Source organism: Pipistrellus kuhlii, unplaced genomic scaffold, assembly GCF_014108245.1.
Source record: "Pipistrellus kuhlii isolate mPipKuh1 unplaced genomic scaffold, mPipKuh1.p scaffold_m20_p_4, whole genome shotgun sequence".
Taxonomy (NCBI): Eukaryota; Metazoa; Chordata; class Mammalia; order Chiroptera; family Vespertilionidae; genus Pipistrellus; species Pipistrellus kuhlii.
The window spans coordinates 88,348,040-88,373,454 of record NW_023425540.1 but is presented as its reverse complement, the minus strand read 5'-3'; the positions used below and the strand labels follow the sequence as shown (position 1 = coordinate 88,373,454).

At 42.6% G+C, this 25,415-nt stretch overlaps 1 protein-coding gene and 1 pseudogene across 3 annotated transcripts in view; both read right to left on the bottom strand.

The window, feature by feature from the left end:
• Positions 1-21,223, bottom strand: part of LOC118703589 (ectonucleotide pyrophosphatase/phosphodiesterase family member 7-like) — a 31,104-nt gene extending 9,881 nt beyond the window's left edge. For all 3 annotated transcript variants that reach the window (XM_036410683.2, XM_036410684.2, XM_036410685.2), the window contains exons 1-2: positions 20,924-21,223; positions 4,916-5,061 (exon numbers count right to left, since the gene is read on the bottom strand). In XM_036410683.2, the coding sequence (XP_036266576.1) occupies positions 4,916-5,061; positions 20,924-21,173 (396 nt within the window). In that variant the 5' untranslated portion in view covers positions 21,174-21,223. The remainder of the gene's footprint in view (positions 1-4,915; positions 5,062-20,923) is intronic.
• On the bottom strand, positions 7,223-7,365 carry LOC118704025 (annotated as a pseudogene).
• Positions 21,224-25,415: the final 4,192 nt, after the last annotated feature.

Sequence of the window (25,415 nt, the reverse complement as noted above, 5' to 3'; positions counted from 1 at the left end):
CAACCAAGAATGATGCCAAAACTTCACATGTATGTTTGAGAAGTAGGAAAGCAATTTGGAAGTTGTAGGGGTTGCTATTGGTGCCCCACCCAGGTTCTCTTATTGGACCAATGCACCCACACCCACTTCTGTGAGATTCTCAGCTGCCTCACCATCTAGAAAATTACCCTAAACCAAGTAGCCAAGACCTGTCTCATCTGGGAAGGTGTTTCCTCCACACCCAGCTGCTTGTGGTGAGTGATTGACTGGAGGACAAAAGACAGGTTCCCTGGCCTCAGGGTGGGATAACATTGGGGTTCAGTTCATGTTCCAGAGCTCCCCATGGGGTCAGGCTGAAGCTGGTCTCCAGCGAGGACCACATCTCACTTAACTCTTTCCCCTGGCCTGTCAGTTTTCCTTACTCCCCTCTCTTGACACTTCTCCCTCAATGCATTACCCACACTGAATTCCTGCCTCAGGCTTTGCTTTTAGGAAATGTGACCTAAGATTCTCAATACTAACTACCGTACTTTGCAAGGCTTCAGGAGCTCTGCTATCTGTAGCTATAGGTGAAATATTATCCCCTCTACTCTCCAGCATTCATTTTCTATTATGCGATCCAGCTTTATTTTCTCTAAAGTGCTTTCCCCAATCTGAAATCATCTTAATTTGTTTACTTATTTATTGTCTATTTCTCTCCTCTAGAATGTGAGCTCAAGGAGACCAGGGACCATGTCTTTCTTATTGACCACACTTTCACTGGGACCCAAAACAGGCCTGGCTCAGAGTAAGTGCTGTTGAATAAATGCATGCTGAATGAATGCATGAATCATCTCTTCTGATTAACTTATGGAAATCATTATAGAATTTCTTTCTCTTTTGGGTTCTAGCATCTTATTTGTAACCTCTGTAGGTAACACATTTTCTTTCTGATAATAGAATTTCTATGGTTGATTTAACTTGCAAATCCTCTAATATTTATTTATTGCATTTCTGATTGGCAATCGACATAATTCTCAGTTTTTAGCAACAGTGCTTTGTTTAACTTACATATAAATTGACTTTGCTCTGAAGTATGGAATTGACTGGAAGGATGACACTTCTAACATTTTGTAGAATGTAGTTTGACCAGCTGTTTTATTATTTAGAATAATTGACATTGAAATTCCCAGGGACTTAGGCAGCCCTGCATATCCAGTTGAATTCCTGATGTTTGCATGTTAAATCTCAGTTGTTCCCATCTTGAAATTGAAGTATTTTTGTGTGTTGTATTTTCAACACACACCTTCTTTAAAGATATTCCAAGCTGTTGTCTTAGGAAACTGATTTTTCTCACGTGGTCCCATAAGAATTTTAGGAGTTTTGCTGCTCTGTGAAATGAGCTCCAGAGAGAAATGTGTGTGAGTGTGCATGTACACACACACACACACACACACACACACACTTGACTCTGTTTATTTGGGACCCATGATAATAAAAAGTGCTATTTTCAACAAATACTTCTGAGAAATAATTTGAGCACTTAATTGGATGCAAAAGAGTTGGTATTTACTATTCTACCCTTTAATTAGCATAATCAGTGTTTCTAGTAGCAATAGCAATTGCAAAATCGCTAGTTTTATTAGGTTCATTATTCTCCCTTAGTGTAGTGTTGCATTGATGTGGCTATTACTTTTAAGTTGCTTTTTAAAAACAAGAGTTGGTACTTTCATAGGGAAATCCTGACTATTGGGTTTTGTACAGATTCACCAAACTCTTCAGAACCAATAATTAGAGGAAAAGTCAATTTGGTTTTGCATTTTGTCTTGTCTCTTCCCTTAGGTGACATAATTAATGTCACAAGGCACACATTTTATGAAGGTCCCTGTGCTTTGGTGGGGAATATGTGTGGCTTAGGGAAACAAGTTCCATACTGATTTGAGGGAATGGTCGAGTGAGAAGAGATGGACCCCATGTATTTAAAATTCAGAAGTCAAAATTGGTTCTGAGCATTTTCATTGCCTTTCTGTGCTTAGGAGGAACCACTGAACAGAAGGCAGCTCTACGTTCAAGATTCTGTTTTCTCCCTTCCACCCCTTTGGAGGAGAGATTGTTATTCTTAGATCCTCTATGATGCATAATAAAGACACAGTTTGGGCCAATATTGGGATGCATTACCTTGCTATTCAAGGCAGATCCTGCTCACAGCTCTTCCAAGTTTGGCTTACACTGAGAACCAAGCTGCTTTCCCATTCTCTTCCCAAACCCCCTCCTAGTGCTCGCCTACTGTAGTCCTGTTACAGACTCTTGGCACCATGCCAATCTCACTCAGGTCATGCTCTGCCTTCTCACTGCTTACGCTCTATAGCTTTTCTGGAAAGAGGGGGAGCATATCCTATAGTTTTCCTAGGTCATACAGTTATGGCTGCCTGCCTTTCTCGGAGAATTAGGACTTGTGAATGAGGTGAAGTACCTTGATCATTGATCAAGTTCAGTTATTGGGGGTGCTCATCAAAAATCCAAGGTTCCAAATGGAGCCTCTCAGTTTGTACCTTGACCTTTAGTAAAGTCCTGCTGGAATGTGGGTGTGCTTGTGGGCTTGAGTAATGGACACATAGGTGGGCAGGAATCCCATCTTTTAGGCATCATCTACCAAGGCATGTCATTCTCATGCATCTTGATGGATTCAGGCAGCGTTAGTGTCACTGAGGAGAACATTTTAGTCATATTAAAGGTTCATGTATCAATCTCCACAAAGCTCACCAGGAGGAGACTTGGGAGAAGGATGGATTTTCCCAGTGATGGATACGGGGTAGGCCCCCTTCCTCCAGCCCTGCCTGGAAACACAGATGTGCCCTTGAATGGTGTTTGGGGCCAGCTGGAATGCTGCTGCTGGGGTGCTGGCTCCGGGCCACAGGTTTGATCTGGTTGCAGCGGCTTTTCTGTCAGGCTCTCAGGGAGCTGGCTGATGGCCCTGTCCCACGGCAGGAACTGCCTGTGGCAGAACGAGATATACCAATTGGACATTCACTTGCCAAACAACTGGCGTGTTGTCAATTGCCTGGCCCCGCACCAGATCCTCTTTTTGCATAACCACTTATGAATTCAGCAAAGAGGAAGAACACTCTGATGATGAATTGAGCAGAAGGAAACAAAGTTCTGCAAATAAATGACAATGAGATATGAACCGTGAATAAGAAAAATAACAGAAAAGGGGAATGCTACCAGAGGTCCCATGCCAGTGAACAAATACCTTGGCAAGAGACTAAAGAGGCCCTGGGTTTCGAATAGTGAATTAAAGAAGACTGTCCAGACCTCCCTAGCAGCTAGGCAAATAGAAGATTTATTATGAAATCCATGGCTAAATGTTTTGGCCATAGAAGTAGTATGTCATGATTAAGTGTTAAGAGTTACTGAATGCAGGGTTGAGTTTAAATTTCAGTCCTGTCTCTTATTGGCTTTGTGACTTTGAGAAGTTTGGCACTGCTCTGAGCCTCAGTTTACTCAGTTGTTAAATGGGTATAATCATAGCACCTGCCTCAGAGTTGTTATACATTAATATATGTAAAGCACTTAAATCAGTGCCTGGCTCATAGTGTTATGAGCATGATTTTCTTGGGAGGACAGAATTTATTTGTGTGATCTATTTCTTAAAGTTTAAAAATGTGACAGAAGAAGGAGGAACTAAGGCCCAACAGCTAGGGAAAAAATGAACCTGAAGTAGGATAGGATCATTGGCCACCCCCTGTGATTATTCTAGACTAGAGAATTGTCCATTATCGCAGCTCCTAGCCTCATGTATTTAGATTAAAAATGAAAGAAATTAATTAAACTTAAATACAATTAAAATTCAGTTGCTTAATCTCACTAGCCACATTTCAAGGGCTCAATAACCACATACACCTGGTGGCTTCCATATTGGACTGTGTGCAGTAGAACATGTCCATTATCATGGAATGCTCCATTGGATAGTTCTGATCTAGAGCTGTAGTGACCAGCCAAGAAAGTGTTAAAATCATTTAGCTCCATTCATAAGCATGACTGACAGTTTTTTGGCATTTAGATTTATGTGTCTTAGAGGCAGTATCTCAGTTAATCCCCCCAATGACCCTATGAAGCAGGGACAATCTTTATTTTACATATGAGGCAACTCAAACACAGAGAAGAAGTCATTGCCCAAGGTCATGCAGCTGGAGAGGGTGGAGGCAGCTGATATCCTGCTACAGGAATCTGAGTCCACAAACTGCATTCTGAGCTGCTACATCACACCATCTTCCCATGTGACATGCTTAGTGTGGGCTTGGAGCACAGAGATGCAGCCTTGGTATCTAGGATAGATTTGGAGCAATGGCTGGTGTCATGTGGAAGAAGAAAAAGGTCCTATTCTACAGTGACGACTGTAAGCTCATTGACAAAATGCAAACTGGCAACAGGTTTTCGGGCTGGAGTTGAATACACAGCTCTGATTTCTGCTTTTTCAAAGCAATAATAAATGGCCATTGGAATCCTTTCAAGTGAATGTTCTCATAAGAGCTTTTCATGGTCTGAAGATGCATTAAATGGTCAAATTCATTCCCAAGGGATTTTATGCCTAAGTCTGAGGAAGTGTACAAACAGATATTTATTAAAGAGCTGCTGGGTCCAGACCCTATGAAGAGCCCTAGAGATACAATCATGATTAAGCCAGTCTATGTTCTGACTTGTTCATCCATAATAGCTGAAAATTACTGATCATTTCCTCTGTGCCCACTCCCTTTCACACATATACCATTTAATCCTTACCTCAAATCTATTAAATAAGCACACCATCATGATCCCTAGCTTCACATTTAAGGAAACACATGTTTAGAGAGGCTAAGTCATTTGCCCAAGGTCACACAGTCTTTAATCTCCATCCCACATGCTTTAGAATGAGAGGCAACATCCCTGCAAGCCAGCCTAGGATTTCTGACTGTACCTGTCTCTGGGCTGTGATCCAGAGGGGGAGAACACCATTGTCCCACCACTCAGTCTTGTTCAGTGTGGTCTTGAAGGAGTACTTCCATTTTGTCTCAGTGTTAAACATCATGTTGTGTATGACTCCATGATCTTCAATCCAGCGACCTTGGAGATAAAGGAGGGAAGGTATAAGTTCTATGAATGGGTGCTGCTATGAGTATTAATGTGATCTTAAGACCACCTCCTCCAGCACCTTCCGGTTGGCCTACATCTTTTGGTGGACTATGGCTCCAGGTGGCCACCTAGGGGCTTCAGACTTGTTTTTCTGGAAGTGCAAACTTTGGAAGGACTCATCACCTCACTCATGCCAGATTGGATCTGCTCTCAGGAACAGACCTCAAAGCCCAGGGGAAGCTGACACGGGCTGTGGAAGCTGATGAAGAAGGAAGGAAGGCAGGGCACAGGGAGGCCAGGTTCCTTGGGTTATTTATGCACCCAGAAGGATTTGGTCACTTTCTGTGGGATTATTTCTCTTATCTTCTGCTTGTGATGATCTGATTCAATATTGAACATCCAGTCAGCCCGATTCTTAACAAACCTCCTAGGGCTTCTCCTAGGACTCTCATGGGCTGTGCTGTTTGAGGGAACCAATGGAATCAGGAGGATTTCTAGGTGTGGATAGGTATATACTTATTTCTCTCTATTTGAGGGAGGAAGGTGGATGCTGGAGAACTTGAGTAAGCTAGATTGTTCCTGAAGACATAGAAATTGAACTGAGTCTGAAAAATCCCTGTGAACCAGGGAAAAGGGGAGTGCACATAGAAAACAGTGTAAGGGTAGAACTGAGCTCCTACTCTTCCCTGTTTCCTGGAAGAGAAAGACCCTCGATGACTCTACTGACTTAATAAGTTAGTGAAGATTTCTCTTATGTCCAAGGTAAACAGAGGCAGGCAGGACATTCATGGTCATGGGAACAGGGAAGGGAAAAGCTCTCCTTTGGGTCAGTCACCACTCGGCCAAAATTCCCCTCAGGTGGCCAAGGTTTTCACCTGGGAAGATGCAAAAAGAATTGTTGCTATAAAGCTTTAAACAGTTGTTTCTGCCTAGTAGGTAGGCCAGCCAGCCACACTGGAAAGAATCTGTGCTGTTGCCAGAGGTTGGGGTCAAAATTCTCGGTCAGGGACCCAATTAGACTGTTGGCAGAGGAAGAGCAGTGACCTAGAGCTGGGTGCCACTCCGACATGACTTCTGAACTTGCTGTGTGAACTTGAACAAGCCCCTACCCATGCTGGCTGTGGTTGCCTATGTAATAGGGTAGGGTTTGTGTAATGAAATCATGGCACACATGTACGAGCTATGCATCATCTCTCCCAAGTCTTTGGGACATTACTTCATGCAATTCTAATAGGCCTGCAAATGGGTATTTCTATAGTTCCCTTTAGAGATTTCTTCCTTTATAGGAAACTGAAGCACTAAGTTTGCTTTAGGTCATGCAGCAGAGTCAGGCTTTGAACCTTGGAGGTTTGGTTATTACCAATGAGTTTTTATTATTTTATTCAGGTAACATTTACATAATTTAAAATTAACCATTAACATTTTATTTATTTAAAAAAAATTCCCCCTAAACCCTACAACTGTGCCAGGCCCCATTTGAGGTGCTTTTCATGTTTTATTTTTTTCCAACAACTCACAAGCACTATCATTATAACTTACTTTTCAGGTGAGAAACAGGCAGGTTAAATGCATCTAAGACTACACTGGTAATTAAATGGCAGAGAGTCAGGATTTGAACACTTTCTGGTTCCTGAGAATATATGATTCACAGTAACTGCCTTCTAAAATAATCCCAATATTGCTATACTAGACCTCCACCCAATTTTCTGAAAGCCAATAGTGACCCACTTATTATTCTCATAGCATCCAGTTTTATGTGCAGAATGATATATATCCATGTCTTATTGAACAATTGCTACAAAAACTGGTAGGTGACATGTTCACTCTTAATGGAGTTGTGCTAGAACTACCATGTTTCCCTGAAAATAAGACATCCTTCAAAAATAAGACCTAGCGCATGGAAAGATAAGACATCCCCTGAAAATAAGACCTAGCGCAACTTTGGGAGAAAAAATTAATATAAGACACTGTCTTAATTTCGGGGAAACAGGGTACCTACTTACTGTTATCTAGAAGTTATTAGAGTAATCACAATATCTCCACAAACTTTAAAACTACATCCCCTCCTAAGCCTCAGTTAATATTAACAGTCTATTTATTATGAGGCCAGTGTTTCTGATCTTTTGCCCTCCAAGACCTAGGAATTATAACTTTATGTGGCTCAGGCTTCAAACAGCTTTGGCCACCGACACAGGGATCAAGCTAGGATGAACAAAGGACCGTTTATCTGCTTTGCTCCTGGTTGATATGAGAGCAACACCACCAATCAGATATCTCTTTGCCCAGTGATAACCATTAACATTTTAAAATGTACAAATTCAGTGGCATTTTGCGCAGTGTTGTGAAATAATCACCTCTCTCCAGTTCTAAGATATTTTCATCACCCCAAAAGGAGACCTTGTATATATTAACATTCTTCCATCCCCTTGCCCCTTGTCGGTCACTGATTTACTTTCTGTTTCTATGGGTTTGTCTATTCTGGACACTTCATAGAAATGAAATCATTCAATATTGGCTTTTTGTGCCCTTTTTTTTTTTTTTTTTTTTTTTTTTTTTTTTTTACTGAACACAATATTTTCCAGGTTCATCCATCCTGTAGTATGTTTTTGTACTTCATTCCTTTTCATGGCTGAATAATAGTCTATGTCTGGAAAGATCAGAATATTTTTATCCATTCATCAGTTGATGGACATCTGGGTTATTTTAGTTTTTTTTGTCTACTGTGAATAATGCTGCTATGAACATTCATGTATAGATAACTGTTTGACTCCCTCCTCTTTCCCCCCCTCTCCCTTTCTCTCTGAAATCAATAGAAATATATTAACACTTCCCCCTAGGTTCCCTGGCCCCATTCTGGCCCTTGCTGAATCCTTCCTTCTGGTATGGGGTCTGGGAATCTGCGTTTAACAAGCTCCCCAGGTGGTTTTAGTACCCACTGACTATGGCAGAACCATTGGTGCAGGGACTGTTAATCATTCACAGATGTGTATTAATCATTAACATACATGCATTAATTCTAGCAGATGTCCCATTACCGAGGAACCAGGAGGAGGGCAGGCAGCCATCAAAACCTGGCTCATCCCAGTAACTGGGAAAGCTTCGGGGGTCTAGAGTCTCCGGGAGGAATTGGGAGAAGGAATGGGAGAAAGCAAGGATGCCATGGATAAAGAAACTTCCCCCTGCTATACCTTACGGTTGCTGTTTGCATGCCCTGGGATCCAGAGGTCAATTCTAATTTCAGTTAAGTAGACTAGTCTGGGAACCAATAATATAATTCATTTCCCCCTTAAAGCGATGTTACCCAAGTTTCAAACAACTAAGCTAAAATGAGCTCAGGAAGCATGACCCTTTCATTCTGTGGCGTGGCTAGTCTCAGTAATTGCACAAAGAGAACCGTCTCTTGGATATTTGGGTTATTTCCACCCTGACACTTAAAAGCATGTTCTAAATCCATCCAGCAGCTGGGGACCACTAATGACCCAGCAGAGGTTGCCACTCTCCCTTTGATTCTTCCTTCCTGATGCTTGAGCCTTTTTATCCCAGCCAAGGGCCAGTTCTGGAATGTGGGTGAAACATGACAGAGGAGAAGAAAAGCTGAGAAACAAACAGCTGTAGGGACCAGCATTCACATTATACTTTAATTTCATTTTCTGCTCTGGAGACAACCAGAGACCTGGCTGGAAAAACTACGTGAAGAAACCCTGTGGGTTGTGCCTGGAGTTCTGGAAGCTGCAAAGGAGTAGGTTTCACTTGGGATAGGGGTGCTGACCTCACTGCAATATGATGCTGCACAAGGGGGCCTGGACTGGAGGAGAGGTCTTGGCTCCTGTAGTCCTCATGCTCACTCTGAGCCTCAGTTTCCCTTTTTGTAAAATAAGCCAGGATAATGATTTCCAAGGGCCTTTTCGGCTGTGTCATATGGAGAGTTTGTCATCTGTGTCATTTCAATGTCTGGTGATACAGGTAATTATGCAGTGTAGGAAGTAGGATGAGCTATCCTCATGAATGAGATTTCTGCTGCTAGCTAATTTTGTTTTAATCAGGGTACAATGCAGACTCCCACACCATATCAGTTATGCAAGGTGTGGGTAAATTCACCCAGCGGAGCATTTCATGTCTGGGAACAAACCCAGATAGAACATGTTTTGCTGTTGGTTCTCAGGAACTGACATTTATTTCTCAAACTTGCAGAGTGAATTTAGGAAACTATGAAATCCAGAGTTTGGTCTAACTTTTTCTTTCTCCTCTATTTCAAATATTTTTAAGCTAAGTACTATCCTAGATTGTTTCAAGGTATTTACAGCTACGGAAAAGGGGAGAAAGTTTAAAACAGAAAAAATATATTCTGGAGTGTCTGCAGTGCCCACAATCCCCCTACTCACAAATACTGCTGAAAGGCAGGTCTAGGCACCATATTTTTACCATGTGACGTCTCCTCCCTATATTCAATTGGTTGACCTGAAAACCAGTTCTCTCTTTCTCAAGACTTGAACCAAGAGACACAGTAGCTAATCAGCCAGTGGTTGGCCATGAGCAAAAAGAGAAAGATGGCAAGAGTGAGAGAAGCAGAGATAAAGTCCATGGGGCTGAGAGCCAGAAAGAGGAAGTCTTCCTTCTCTAATTGCCTTTAATTTGGTTCTCAGATCCATGAGTTTGCTTATTAGAGCCATGTAATGCAATCCTTCCCCTTGAGCTGGCATGAATGGATTTCTGTTTCTTATAACCATTTTTCTCTGACAAGGCTGAGAGAAGGCATTCAATAGATATCTGTTGAATTTAATAGAATAAACTCCCCCCCACTCCCCTGCTCCATTTGCAGATGGTTAGGTATAATCTGAACAAATAGAAGGCAGAACTTTATTTAGTCCAAAGTCCATTTGGCAAAAAAATACTTTAGTGGGATTAAAGTAAACCATGCTATAATTTAAGAACTCAATAAAATCCACCCTCTCCCAACATTTCCTCAGCTTCTGACTACTAATTTTCAGGTGTAATAGGATATATATATATAGGGTGTTCCAAAAAATGTATATATACTTGAAATTTTGAAAATGAAATGTACTTGAGTAAACACTTATTTTATACTTATTCAAAATGTGAACACATTTTTTTGGGAGGGCACACTATATTTGTACATAGTCCATTTGGGCATTGACATACTTTCATGCATTTACTTATTTAGTAATTTGAGGACCTACTATGTGACATTTACTAAATCTATATAAGCTATAAATGTATCTTAATTTTCCTTCTTATTTGTGAAGTCCAGTGTTCATTAAGTTCACATTCTCAAAACCAGAGAAGAAAATATCTTATTAACCTGCTAGTATGAAATCAGCAAGGAAGAACAACTGCCATATCAAGTCAACCAATCACCTTAAATCAAACCAATGCTCCAGTTTTGAGCAGACAAGCTCATTCAAAACCACAGCCAAGACACTGATGGAAAAACAGCCCACATGGGATTTCAAAACCACACTCATCCCAAGTCTGGTATTGGGGGGCACCACTTATTGATAACATAATTAAAGTATTGAAATGAGAACAGGTGTCCTAGTGCACAATAGAAATTTAACACTTTATCAACTCCTGCTCTAGAAATGAGGCTTGACCCCAACACTAGCACCAGATTATAGCAGCCCTTCTCTGGATGGAGAAAACAAAACCCTAATGCAATCATTTTACTAAGCTGCTTTTGCTCATGTGTAAATGCAAATGAGAAATGCTGACATTGCTTCTTTTTGACATTGCTTTTTAATTATGGCCATCAATAAACCACTTTATCTTTGAATAAGACTGAAACTGGCTCTAAGGCAGAGGCAGGCTTCCTTAGGAACTAGGCCAGGAGACCATGGGCTTTCTCACCCCTGCCTTTTCCTTTAATTTGCTGTCAGAAATAGAAGTGTCTCTCTTCAAGAAGCTGGAAGCAGATGAGCTGCCCTTGAGTTTCAGTGGGAACCCTATTGATGCACAGTTATACTTGGGGCTTGACTTACTAGCCACTGTCACAGAGACAGGATCTGTCCTTGCGTCCGCATTTTTCCTCACTTCACTTTTTCCTCTTAGCGCTTTGATAAGCTCTTTCCTTCCAAAGATATGACCACATTCTTATCCCTAAACAGGCAGACGTGACCTTATTTGGAAACAGGGACTTGTAAAAGTGATTAAGTTAAGGATCTTGAGATAAGGAGATCATCCTGGATTACCTTTATGGGCTCTAAATAATAATAATAAAAAATTACCTTATAAGAAGCAGAAGAGGAAAAAAAAAAAAAAAAAACCAGAAGAGGAGAGGATACAGACAGGTGGAGGCAATGTGACCAGGGAGGCAGAGACTGGAGTGATGCTGCTACCAGCCAAGAAATGCTGGCAGCCACCAGAAGAGACAAGGAGCATTTGCGCCTAGAACCTCGGAGGGAGCACAGCCCTGCTGGCACCTTGATTTTGGATTTCTGGCTTCCAGACATTTTGTTGCTTTAAGTCACAAGCTTATGGTACTTTGTTACAGCAGCCACAGGAAACTAATACACTTGTGCTGTCAGTCTCAAGTGGTTTCAGCTTCTCTTCTCACTCAAAGCCTTGGAATCCAGAGCAGTCATGATTTTTTGCTTGGTTGCTGTGGTGTTTTGGGCTGACCCTTCCTCCTGTGTGGTCCATGGACCTTTAGTGTCAATATCACCTGGGAGCTTGGTAGAAATATAGACTCTTAAGGGCCAGCCCACACCCACTGAAGCAGAATCTGCATTTTAACCAGATCCCTAGGTAGTTCATAGACAAGTTCAAATTTGAATAGCACTGGTAGGAAAGATTCTGAGCTGACAATTAGATCTTTTCTCCACTTGCAAGAATTCTAGTTACTTCAAAGTTAAATCTGTTAAATATGGCATGGAGATTATGTAGAAACCAAGCCAAACTCTTAAATTAGAAATGCATACTGATGTGTTAGGATGCATTGACATGATGTTTGGCATTTGCTTTAAAAGATTCCAGAATGGAAGGAAGGAAGGAGAGAAGGAAGATGGGAAGGAAGAAAAGGGCATTGGGTAGGGACAATGGAACTAGGTTGGCAAAATGTGAACAGTTTCTTGCAGCTTGGTGCTGGGTACATGACAGTTCATTGTGCAATTTTCTCTGCTTTTTTTGCAGAAATTTCCGTAATGAAAAGTTACAAGATACGTTGGTTTCCCAGCTGTCTTTATTTACAAGATTGCATTTTTTTCTCCCTTTGTGGAAATGACTGGTGTTGGAGGGGCATCTTTTTGTCTCAATCTGTGGTTTCTTTGCTCTTTTTGCCTGTGCTTTGGGCTTTGTTGACTTCTAGGACTTTTTAGCGGGGAGCTCCTGCTGAGGGAGACCTATGGGATCAGATTAAGGTTTACAATATCTTCTAACTAGGTTTCCAACAAATCTGCTGGGCTTGTATTGTTATTGGCAGCAGGAATTTAATTTTCTTTCTCTTTTCCTACCTCCATTACATTTTGCAGACTGTTTCTCTATTGGCTAGAATGTCATATGTGTGACCTTTGACTCTCAGATTTACATGTGACTTGCATATTATACCGTATTTTTGGACCATAAGACGCTCCGGACCGTAAGACGCACCAGTTTTTAGAGAAGGGAAATGAAGAAAAAAAGATTCTGAAACAAATAGTGTCCTAAAATATTTTATGTGCATTAAAACCCAACATCACAGTCATAAACACATGTAATCAACCCTGTAAACAATAGTAAACAGCAGCATTTAGAACCATTTTAGAGCCGGGCAAGCACACAGAGACCACACAGAGCCGGGCAAGTAAAAAAACTTTTTTTTAAAAGTATATGTGTAGGCTATATTTGGACCATAAGACGCAGGGACTTTCCCCCCCCCACTTCTGGGGGGAAAAAGTGCGTCTTATGGTCCGAAAAATACGGTATATCTAGTCCAGGGATTCTCAACTAGGTGGTGATTTTCCCCTGCAAGAAACATTTGACAATATCTGGAGCCAATTTTGGTTGTCACATCTGAGGGAGGGATGCTGCTGCAACTAGTGGGTAGAGTCCAGGGATGCTGGTAAATACTCTACAATGTATAAAACAACCCCTCAAGACAAAGAATGATCTGGCCCTAAATTTCGATAGTGCCGAGGTTGAGAAATTCTGATTTAGTCTTAAAGATCATCCAGGTACATTTGACCACACTTCTTTTGCTCTTGTCTCATGTAGGCAAGGTGGACAAATGACTGATTACATCTGTGGGAAATTTTTACCTACTATAAATTGATTTGGGGATGGAATATAAGTGACTGATGATTTGTGCAAGCTGTGCCTTGTATCACCCACATGTTATTCATGAAAGCAACCCCCTAGAATTGGGCTGTACACTATTTATATGGCTGTAAGTGGTGGCTCTGATTTGGGGGTTGCCTGGGGCAGAGTTCTGGAACTGGGAGAGACTTAATATCTGGCCAGCAGGGGCCCCGAGGCTACCATCAAGGGTCCTTTCAAGGAAGGAGAAAATGTTGAACAAAGAAGACCTCACTTTTATTATTTGTGACCATAATCTAGCTCCTTTTTACCCTGGGGCCATATCCATTTGACTAGATCTAAAATTGTCAAATGACAATATCATGGCTTATGCTGTTGATATATTTTGTCTGAAACATAGTGGTGATAGCTTCTTAAGTTCAGTCAGTTCCTTGGGGGAGAAAATATATTTATAATGCCTCCGTAGGACTTCCTATCCACCCACCATTTGCTTAGCAGAATTTCCTTAGTTTCAGTAGCATAACTTACTCTTACTGCTCCTCAGTCATTTTGCAATAAAAACCGAGTTTGCAAAAATGTTCATTGTCATTACTAGTGATGGAACAGTAAGTACAGGCTTCTCAAGAGAGATAGAGAGGGAATTGGTTGATTTCAACTAGCACAATGAGCTGCTAACCCTCAGAGAATGACTCTTCATTTTGGTGAGATCTGAGGGGAATTACGACAGAGTTCAGGGAGATGGAGGAACAGTGCTGGGAGGTGGTTCTTTGCATATGTGATCACTGAATCCATGCTCCATGAGTAGCCCCATTGATACAGGTATGATTTCTTGGGACTGAGTACTGCGTTGCAGGACTGCAAATCCACATCCCTGCACCATCAGGCCTGGGCTAGTGAGGTGGGCTTTTGTCATTTCTGACAGTTTTTCTTCCCTTATTTCTTCCTCTGATAATAGTCCCTGATTTTTTCCTGGGGACCCACCAGCCCACCACTCACAGTCCATGTACTTTGTGTGGTGCTTGCTACCTGCCATCCTAACCTGTGGCATGCAGGCCCAGCTTGGGTGTTCAGCACCATTCCATCCCCTTGGCCATAGCAATTGGTTTTGAGAAGCAGATTGGCCTAATAAGAGTCATCTTGGGAACTTTGTGGTCACTCTTAGGAAAAAAAAAAAAGAGTGAGAGGAGAGGGAGAAGGATAGAGAGGGGGATCATTTTGATGATATAATTTGAAGATGTAGCCGTATCTGAAATTATCAATGAATTATGTGTTAAATGACCATTATGAGTTAAATTGTGTTCCCCAAAAAAGATACTTTGCAGTCCTAAACCCTAGACCTTAGAATGTGACCATATATGGAAATAGGGCCATTATAGAGATGAGGAGTGGGATGGCCCTCTTATCCAAGTGACTCATGTCCTAATGAGAAGACAGCCATATGACGCAGGGAGAACTCCGCAGATTGCATGGAGGACTGTAGTGATGCATTCAATCCTCTTTCTCCTTCTTCTCCTTCTCTTTTTCTCTTCTTCAAAGTCATCACCATATTTATTTTCATCTTCATCCAATACTGATGTGGTGACAAACTGTGATGTGGGGAGTCCAGCCTCTGTGGTCACTCACTGTCCCTCCTGCATTGACCTCTGGGGCTCAGAAGTTAAACCATAATTCTGAGTGCTTTCCGGAGCTCCACCCTGGGGAACTATCCCATGCTTTCTGTTGCCTTTAAACAAAAACTGAGCTTCATCAAGGACCTGTTTGAGGTAAACAGAATTCCAAGATGGCCCCAAGATTCCTGCCCTCTCATATGCGCACCTTGTTTAGTTCTCTCTCCTTGCACCTGGGGGTTACCTGCAACTTGCTTCTAACCAATAGAACATGGAAAAGTTGAAGGGATTTTGCAGATGTAACTGAGGCCCCTAATCAGTTCACTTTGAGTTCATCAAAAGGGAAGGAATTTGGAATGGGCCTGATCTAATCAGGTGAGCCCTTAAAAGAGAGTCTCGAGGAAAGAGACACTTTTCTGCTGGCCTTAGGAAGCAAACTGCTGTGACTTCTAAGCTGCAAGGAAATGACTTCCTAAAACCATGTGAGCTTGGGAGAAGATCCCAGCCTGGCTGATACCTTGATTGCAGACTTGCAAGACCCTGAGCAGAGGACAGAGCTCAGTCATGCCCAGACTCCTGACCTATGGAAACAGATAACAAATGGCTATTGTTCTAAGCTGCTAAGTTCATGGTAACTTGTTACACAGCCATAGAAAACTAATGCAGCCCTAACTGGTTTGGCTAAGTGGATAGAGCACTAGCCTTAGGACTGAAAGGTCCTAGGCGTGTGCCTACGTTGTGAACACATCCCCAGTAGGAGGTGTGCAGGAGGCAGCTGATTGATGTTTCTCTCCCATCGATGTTTCTAACTCTCTGTCCCTCTCCCTTCCTCTCTGTGAAAATCAATAAAATATATATATATATTTATTTTTTTTAAAAAAAGAAAAGAAAACTAATGTGTCTTTACATCTTAAGGAACTTTCAGGTGTTGTGGCCAAGCCCTGCTTTGTATGTGTGTAGCATGGGGGTGGGAGGATGGGTGGGGCAGATGGAAGAGTAAGAGGATGGAGCGAGGTGGGAAGAAGAAAATCATCTTAGAGGAAGTCATGGCCCATCCGAGGATGGTGGGGAGGAGCTCAATGGATATGCAGGCCCACCCAGTGCTCAGCCTTGGGGAGCTGGAGTGAGAATGTCACCCCACAGTCAGGTTTTGCTGCACTTGGAATCCTTGATCCCAGACAGAGGTCCCACTTCCCCCTCTTGCAGATGGTTCTGGGAGGCAGATACTTGAAGGAAAAACACACCCTCTTTGTAAGGATGCAAAGATTTTCTTGAATAGAAAGATGATAAAGTGGGATAGTTTGAATAACCCATTAAAAAATTATCTCTCCCTTAGCCTTTCCCTCCTTCAAACAGCCAGGACTCCTGTCCTCCATGCCGCAAGGAAAGGATGGCATACAAGAAAGGGTAGAAGGCAGAGACTCCTCTGGCTTTGGAGTGTCACAAGCTTGATTCCTTATGGGTGCCATAGGGGAGTTAGGGTGCAGAGAACGGTTTGGGGGGACACAGTTGAGAAACAACAAAGATTCCCAGTCTGATGCCCTGAGCTTTCAGAGAAAGGAAGCAGAGGTGGATGGATCCCTACGAAAGCAGCTCTTTGTCTCTCTCCCTCACTGAACTACAGAGAAACAGAAGCAAGTCCCCCAAATGGTCTGTGGGATCTTGGAGCACAGGGAACATGAATCTGTGTGGTAGGACAAGCCCTGGAAAGATGGCAAGACTGTAGAGACACATGTGTCTAGTTGCCACTGTCCTTATTGTCTAGCCCAGTGAAGATGTTCAAACAATAATCGCCGCATGAAAGAATACATATGGTGGGAGCACTGCAAAAACACTGTGCAATGGAAGACCTTCTTCACCAGCAGTAGGGAAAATAATGAAGGTCCTGAGATCCTGGCTCTGGAGAAGGCTGAGGTATCTGCACAGCTGGCAGCTTCAGATATATCTGCTTCTCAGATATAGCCCAGGGTTCTGATTTGGGCAGCTATGTTTTAGGGGTCTTGCTCCTGGGCCCTGTGCCTGGGGCATGTCCCCTCCAGCCTTACTCCCTGCCTGGGGCACCTGGCCCTGGTTCTTTGGACTCTATCTAGGACGCTAGGAGCGGTGGCCATGTGGCTTCTCAGACCTGAGCCCTTGCTGGAGCTGTGCCATACTACTTCACAGCTGAGATGTGAAGCAGTGAAGCAACATTCCCCATCATCACCTTTCTCCTGTGCTAAATTGCCCGGAGGTGTTCCTAGAACACCAGTGAATTAGTTGTTGGGCCAAGAGAGCATCTTTTATCATAGTTTGTGTCAGGCCGACCCCCTGGAATCTGATGAGGTCTTTGGGTGCTGGCAGCACCAATTTTTATCCATTATTTTTCTGATTACAGATGATTCTTTTCCACATTGGAGTCAGACAGAGGTCAGCTTGAGCCCACCACATGAAAATGAATACCAGTGGTTTTGTTGGGTCTGGGATGGCCTCTCTTTCATTAATACAATGTATTTAGCATATATGCACATTACCTGGAAACTCTGAGGATGGCAACATTCAGAGGGGTTTGGATTGATTGTTTAATTAAACCAAAGATATCAGAGGGCTATAGACAGACTGGGGAAGGGATTGAAGACCCAATGTTTGAACTGTTCTGGGCTGAGTTCAAATCCTGCTCCTGCCCCAGGGAATATTTGTATATTTGAAGAGCCTTGGATATCTCACCTTTAAAGAGGGTAACTATCTTGACCTCTCATATCAGTGTTATGAGAATTGAAGGTCCTGATAATTGTGGTACCTGCTGGGCATTTTGTAAGCCGGGTCCTGGGCTCAACCACTCAAGGCAGTGGTTTTTCACGTGGGCACTGGGCACTGGGCAATGTCTGGAGACATTTTTGGTTGTCATTATGGGAGTAGTGCACAGGACAGCCCTACCACAAAACAATCTGGTCCCAAACGTCAATTGAGAAGCGGCTGGTTATAAATAAGGGGGCACAGGGACATGCTTTTTCCACAAGGGTGAATTAAAAAAATTTTTTTTGTGTGTGTGTTATAGCACTTGGTTTTTGATAGTTAATATGTTCACATGGTCCAAGATCTACAAGGTACACAGGGCATACAGTCTGAAGTTTCCTCCCACCCAACCCCTTCCCTGGAGGAACCAGTTTATTTATCCAGAGGTCCTCTGTGCATCTAGAAGCAATTGTATGTGCATATACCCACTTATGTATTATATACATGCTATACATATTCTTTTTATCTTTTTGTTGCTTAATCTATCTTGGGGATAGCTTCTAATTGGGCACTAAGACCTTCCTCATTTTTCCTTTTAAAGGTGACAGAGTATGCCATTCTGTGGGTATATTTTATTTAGCCATGTCTATCTGGATATTATCTTTTGTGGCTTCAGACACTAATGTAATGAATAACTGTAAATACTTGGTTTTCCAATGTGCAGATCTCTATCTCTATCTCTATCTCTATCTCTATCTACTAGTATATCTCTATATCTCTACCAAAATAAAAGTGTAATATGCTAATTAGACCAGACATCCTTCTGGATGAAGCCAGGGCTGTGAGGGAAGCCCGGGTCCTGGATGCCAGAGGGAGCCAGTGCTGGCAGCTAGGGGAAGGAAATCCTACTCTTGCACGAATTTTGTGCATTGGGCCTCTAGTATAATAATAAAAGCATAATATGCTAACTAGACCAGACAGCCAAACGACCTTCCAAATGTCCTTCTGGATGACCTTCTGGATGAAGTTGGGGCTGCGAGGGCCAAGGCAGCTGCTGTGATTGCAAGGGCTGAGCCCCTTGCATGAATTTTGTGCATAAGGCCTCTAGTATATATATATATATATATATATATATATATATATATATATATATATACACACACACTGAGTGGCCCAATTATTATGATCTCTGAACGCATAATAATCTGGCCACTCAGTGTGTATATATGATGGATAAAGTCCTACAAGTGCTGTTGCCAAATAAGAAAGTCCCTGCATTCGTGATCGTGTTGGAAGTTGCCAAATTACCCTCCATTGGAGCTGTTCTGTTTCCATTCCCCACTGGCAGGGAACATAGAAGAGGAGTTCAGTAATTTTGTAATTTTAAAAGTTTCCTCTCACTGTTTATATCTTCTCATCAAAGTCCTCTGGGAATAAATAAGTCATGGGCGAGCCTTATAATATTTTGTGCCCATCATATTCTCAATGTCCAGGGACCACCCCCCCACCCCACCGCCCCCAATCTGTCTGCAGGAGATCTTGTTAAGTGCAATGAAGTTAAAGCCGCCAGAAAGCAGCATTTGCTTTCTCCAGAAAAGGGCTATTTAGTTCCTGATTCCTGGTGCTAATAGGTCCCAAGTGACGAGCCTCTTGAAGAGTTTACATGTAGGAAAATCTCTTTCAGCAAATCTCCTTCTGAGTGGATGTTCAGCTTTATTTTTTAAGTTTCTGATTTGAGGGCTCCTTTGAGAGTCTGATGGGAGCGATAAAACCCTCTCCCCCCAAAATGGCGCTAGCAGTTTGCATGTCATTCAGAGGTTCCTTGAACTGTCCTTGAACTCCCAGGGAATGACTCTCAGAATAGAGGGGAGGCTCTTGCTGCCAGACACCTCTCCCTGCCTCAGGAGAGAGGTCTGTGGATTCATAGCTCAGAATTAGGCAGAACCAGTGCTGTGTGGCATCCTGGGTCCAGGCCTGGTTCCTCCCTTTCCCACTTCCAGCCCAGTGACTGTAGCTTTAGTTTTCTCATCTATGGAATGGGACAATACTGCTTTGCAATATTGTATTGGAGATAAAAAGGGAAAGCACCTCAGTGCCCAACATCAAGCCCATGTTGGAGAAACGGGAGTTATTGTTATTCTTATCATAATGGAGTCCTTTGCAATGTGGATTCTGGAACAATCATGTTCCTTCTCACAGAGATCCCACACATGTTGTTCCCTCTGCTGGAATACTTTTTCTTCCTCCTGTCGATTGAGGTGTCTTTCCCTTGCAGCTCAACAGCCCCATCTCAGAGACTTTCCTGCCTCTCTAATTACAAATCCACTCACCCTGGCTGTCTTCCTTCCTGGTGCCTCTCCAAGTTGTAATGAGATCTATTAGAATGTGTGCTAGTCTGATGTCTGTCTGCCCCAGTGGACTATAGGCTCCCGATGAGCTGAGGAGACCAGCACTAGGCGAGGGTCCTGAGGCAGGTGGGGCTGAGTAGAGGCACAGGTAGGAGGCCTTCGTGATATGCACAGAAGCACTCGAGGGGAAGAGAGATGAGAAAGGCCAGGAGAGACTAGGGACCAGGCTGTGGGGACCTTCTGGCTACAGAAAGGCAACATTTGCGTTTTCTCGAAGATCATTGGTGCCCCTTTTACTCACCAACATTAAGCAGGGAAGTTGCCTGATCTAATTGAATTCTGTAAACTTTAAGATTTTATTATTTTTATAAAATTTGATTATTGATTTACTTTTAAAAATAATATTTTTATTCATTTTAGAGAGGAAGGGAGAGGGAGAGAGAGCTAGAAACATCAAAGATGAGAGAGCATCATTGATTGGCTGACTCCTGCATGTCCCCTACTGGGGAGCCATCCTGCAACCCGGGCATGTGCCCTTGATTGGAACTGAACCCAGGACCCTGCAGTCCGCAGGCTGATGCTCTATCCAATGAGCCAAACTAGCTAGGGCTATTGACTTACTTTTTAAAAAGATCACCAGCCAAAGTGTGAATGTCAGGGTGGAGGGTAAAGTGAACCTGGGAGTGCAGAGGTCCCTTAGGAGGCTACAGTCCTAGTTCTGATCCTGCCTGTAGGTCAGGGTTCTTAGCCCACAGGGTTCTAGAAACAGCCCTGAGATTCCAAACTTTTTAAAGTTTGTACTTCTTCCAGGGAGTGAGCCCAAGTTGCATGAGCTGCCTCATCTCCACAGAGCTGAGCCAGAATGGGCTCTCCCTCAGGGAATGGCAGATGCCGGACCTTCCACTAGCATTTGCAGACTGGCTGCAGAGAGGAACTTACCTGAGATTGTGGTGAAGTGGGATGGGGAGGTCATTGTCACGAAGGGTGGGGTGAGGTACTTGGCCTTGACTCCCTCCCGGGCCAGGCGGTCCATGTTGGGGGTGTCCACATCCTGGTCATAGTTCCAGCGGAAGCCATCAAACGAGATGAGCAGCAGCTTGTTGAAGCTCTTCCTCCCGGAGATGGGGTGGCCGCTGGCCCAATCCAGTAGGATGGGCAGCAGCAGCCCGAGGACTCTGAGCCCTGTCATACTGTGAGCACCTTATACTCACACATGGCAGAGTTCCTGGGCCCGCTCCCATTTTCTACCTTTTTTATCTACGGTTGAACAAAGTCCACATTGATAATTCTGCCCCAGCTCTGCTGAGGATCAAAATGCCTGGAGTGTGGCACATGTTCCATGATGAAAAACTTCTGGAAATTCATAGAGGTGATGTTTGCACAACACCATGGACACGCTTAGTGCCACTGAATTGTACACTTTAAAACGGTAAATTTTATGTTGTATGTATTTTATTCCGATAAGAAAAGTCAAATGGCCCTAACTGGTTTGGCTCAGAGGATAGAGCATCGCCCTGCAAACCGAAGGGTCCCAGGTTTGATTCTGGTCAAGGGCATGTACTTGGGTTGTGGGCACATCCCCAGTAGGGGGTGTGCAGGACGCAGCTGATCAATGTTTCTAACTCTCTATCCCTCTCTTGTTCTCTCTGTAAAAAACAACAACACACACACAAACACAATAAAGTAAAATAAATTTAAGAAAAGTCAAATGTGAAATATTTTGGACTTCCATACTAATTCCTATACTGTGGTACAGGAGAACAAATTAGATTGGTTCTTTCTTTTGCTCAGTAGATTCTATTTTGATAGGGAAGATAAACGATCATTCCTTAGATTATGAAAACAGCCAGCATTGTCATAAGTGTCCATTTCATTATTATTTTTTAAATCTTAGGAAGGTTATTAGTTGAAAATTCCCTATAAGAATTAAAAAATCATTGTGGTAAAATACACATAGGATAAAATTTACCATTTTAATTATTTGCAAATATACAAATATATTGATATCTAGTATATTCAGTGTTGTGCAATCATCACCACTATCTAGTTCTAGAATATTCTCATCATCCCAAAAAGAGACCCTATACCATTAGCAGGCATTCCTCATTGCTGTCTCCTACAAGTCCCCAACAACCACTAAACTGCTTTCTATCAGTTCAGATTTACCTGTTCTGGACATTTCATGTAAGTGGACTCATACAATAAAGTGGTCTTTTGTGACTGGCTTCTTCCACTGAGCATAATGCTCTCAAGGCTCATCCACACTGTAGCATGAATCAATGCTTCATTCCTTTTTATGGCTGAATAATATTCCACGGTATAGATATTTTACATTTTATATATCTGTTCACCAGCTGATGGACATTTGGGTTGTCCTTTGGCTATTGTGAGAAGTGCTGCTGTGAACATTAGTGTACAGGGTTTGGTTTGAATAATCTTGCTTTCCACTTATTTTTTATAGTGCATGGGTGTTTATTTATTTATTTATTTATTTATTTATCTATTAATTTTTTTATTGACTAAACAGTTCATAGAAGCTACGGGACCACTTCAAGGTCACATAGCACAAATGAGGCCAGAACTATAGTTTCAATAGTTGGCTACATGTTTGCTGGGCACAGGGGGTTTAAATTCCCCAAGAGAACACGTATAAGCATGTTCCCATCCACTCCACATTTATTGTGCAGGAGACACAGAGGCATAGATACAGGGGTTGCCTGTATATCTCAGAGTCCAGGAACAAAGAAAGGGTTACATGCAGTGGAAGGGCCCTGCTGGAGGTTCATGTGGGAAGTGATGCAGGAGCAGATCCTAACCCTGAGAAGCTGGGCAGTGGAGGGCTTTCTGGAGAAGGTGGTGCTAGACTTGAGTTTTGCAGGCTGGGAGAAGTTTGCCTCTTGGAAGCACATTCACTCAGCCACTCATTTGGATATGACCACAGTCTTTCCCCCTGCCTCTGGCCTTTTCCTGTGGGTGATACTTACCTTTGCACTTTTCTTTTTTTAAAACACATGTTATTGATTTTTCACAGAGAGGAAGGGAGAGAGATAGAGAGTTAGAAACATCGATGAGAGAGAAACATCGATCAGCTGCTTCCTGCACACCCCCTACTGGGGCTGCACCTGCAACCAAGGTACATACCCTTGCCTGGAATAGAACTTGGGACCTTTCAGTCCGCAGGCTGACGATCTATCCACTGAGCCAAATCAGTTAGAACCTACCTTTGCATTTTTCGAAAGTTCTGCAGACTTTTCAGTTGTATAACAGTAGTCTGGGTTTTCATGTTTTTGTAAGGTTTTTATAGGCTTTTGTAAGGTTTTTGTCTTGACATGGTGGGATTGGGATGAAGGCTGGATGTCAGACTCAGATGAGATCAAACATTTCCCTCTTGCAAAATGGCATGAGAATTCTGTTCCAGGCACTTGCTTAGGTTGAATCTTTGGGGTGAAGAGGTGGCATGTCAAAGGAGCTCCATTTTGTAGTTGCATAATTTGGGTTGTTAGCACAATGTTTTGCTATAATTAATTAGCATGGTGTTTTGCTATATAAGGGATTTTTGTAGGATTTTGTGATGAGTATGCAGCATCATGGTTGGGGAATGTTTTGAAGCATGCCAGGCCTGGGTTTACAGCTCAGCTCTGCCACTTATTTTCTATCACACCTGGGGCAAGTCCCACAACCTCTCTATGCCTCTGTTTCCTTCTCTGTAAGAAGGAATGCCGATGTGTTTCCTGAGGTTGGGAGGCTCCTATTAGATCATGCATGTTGGCAGGAACACTTACTGCTCATGGGGTATCCATGTGCTCCCCCTCATCTTCCAGACCCCTTGTAATTTATGGCCAATGTGCTATGAGTAGAAAACCTATTGGTGACATGTTTATACAGCTTCTAGCCCAAAGCTCTCAAAGGTTGGTGCATAACCACTCCACTTTCTCTGCAGTAACTATGGAAGCTTTATGTTGAGATGAAGAATTTCTATCATTTTAGGTCTCTGAGTAACCATACAGAGAGCACAGTCTGCAACCAACCCATGGTGGGCATGGAATGTGAGAAGTCAACCTCTGTTGCCAAGACACTGATATTTTGAGGTTAATTTGTTACTGTGGCGTAACCTAGTTTATCCTCACTATTGTAGCATGTTAAGTGCTTACATTGATTCCTAGTACTAGAATTGACCAAAAGATGTTAATTACTTTTATTATTATTTTTTAAATCTAAATTATTTATTATTTAAAGTGGTACTGTTAGTTACTTTTAGTATGATGATAAATTACTACTGATAGTTTCATTATCTGATCTGATAAGGTCAATGATGGACAAATTTGACTTGACACTCCTTCCAGCATGTGGGAGGGACAGACGATTAAAGGCCAATAAATAACATCATTATCTTCAGTTTGGGTCCCTAGATGCCCTTGGTGACAATGAACAGCTGATGCTGCTCTGAGACAGCCAGGCCCAGGGGAGAGTTGCTCTTGATACCAGGATTGAGATTGTCCAAGGCCAAGCACTCTTTGGTCTGGAGAGAACTTTGAGTCCCTGGTGTGTAAATTCTCTGAAGGAAAATGAATACTTGTACTAAATTATTTGACTCTTTGCGAAGTATATATTAAGTTTTTACAGAGAGGAAGGGTGAGGGATAGAGAGTTAGAAACATCGATGAGAGAGAAACATTGATCAGCTGCCTCCTGAACACCCCCCACTGGGGATGTGCCCACAACCAAGGTACATGTCCTTGACCGTAATAGAACCTGGGACTTTTCTGTCTTCAGTCCGACGCTCTATCCACTGAGCCAAACCTGTTTCAGCAGCAAATATTTCTTGAGCACTTCGGAGAGCTCAGAGGATAAAATATGGAGGAGAGTAAATTTCTTCTGCCAGTGTGTTTTCAAGCTGTCTCAGGACTCACCTGTGGGACATGCAGGCTTGAGGGTCCCAGAGTGCCAAAAGCATGTCCCAACAGTGCCACCATGAAGTAGACTCTTCCTTACAAGTCCAGTAGAGTTGTCTCTGACTCTGACCTTCTTTTTGCATGACTGACATATCAGTCATGGGGAACTGTTATAGAAGTGCAACAAATTTGTGAAATTCAAGATCGATCAAAGAATACCATTCAATTTTGTTAATAAACCTACATATTTCACTGGTATGGAGGTGGGGAAATTCCACAAACATTTCAGGAATCATCCCAGATGGAGGTAATAGAACTCTTGGCTGAATCTTACTAGTGTAGGTAAGAAAAGGGACCATGCTCTAGTCTGGTTTACCCTGAAACAAAGATGGGCATGCAAGTGCTTTATTTGGGGGATGATCTCAGGGAGCACCAACAGGGGAGTGGGGAAGTGATTCAAGGAAGGGAAGGCCAAAACGAGGTGCTTCTGTCTTGGGTGGAACTAGGATGAGTACCAACATACTATGGGCAGGGCATTTG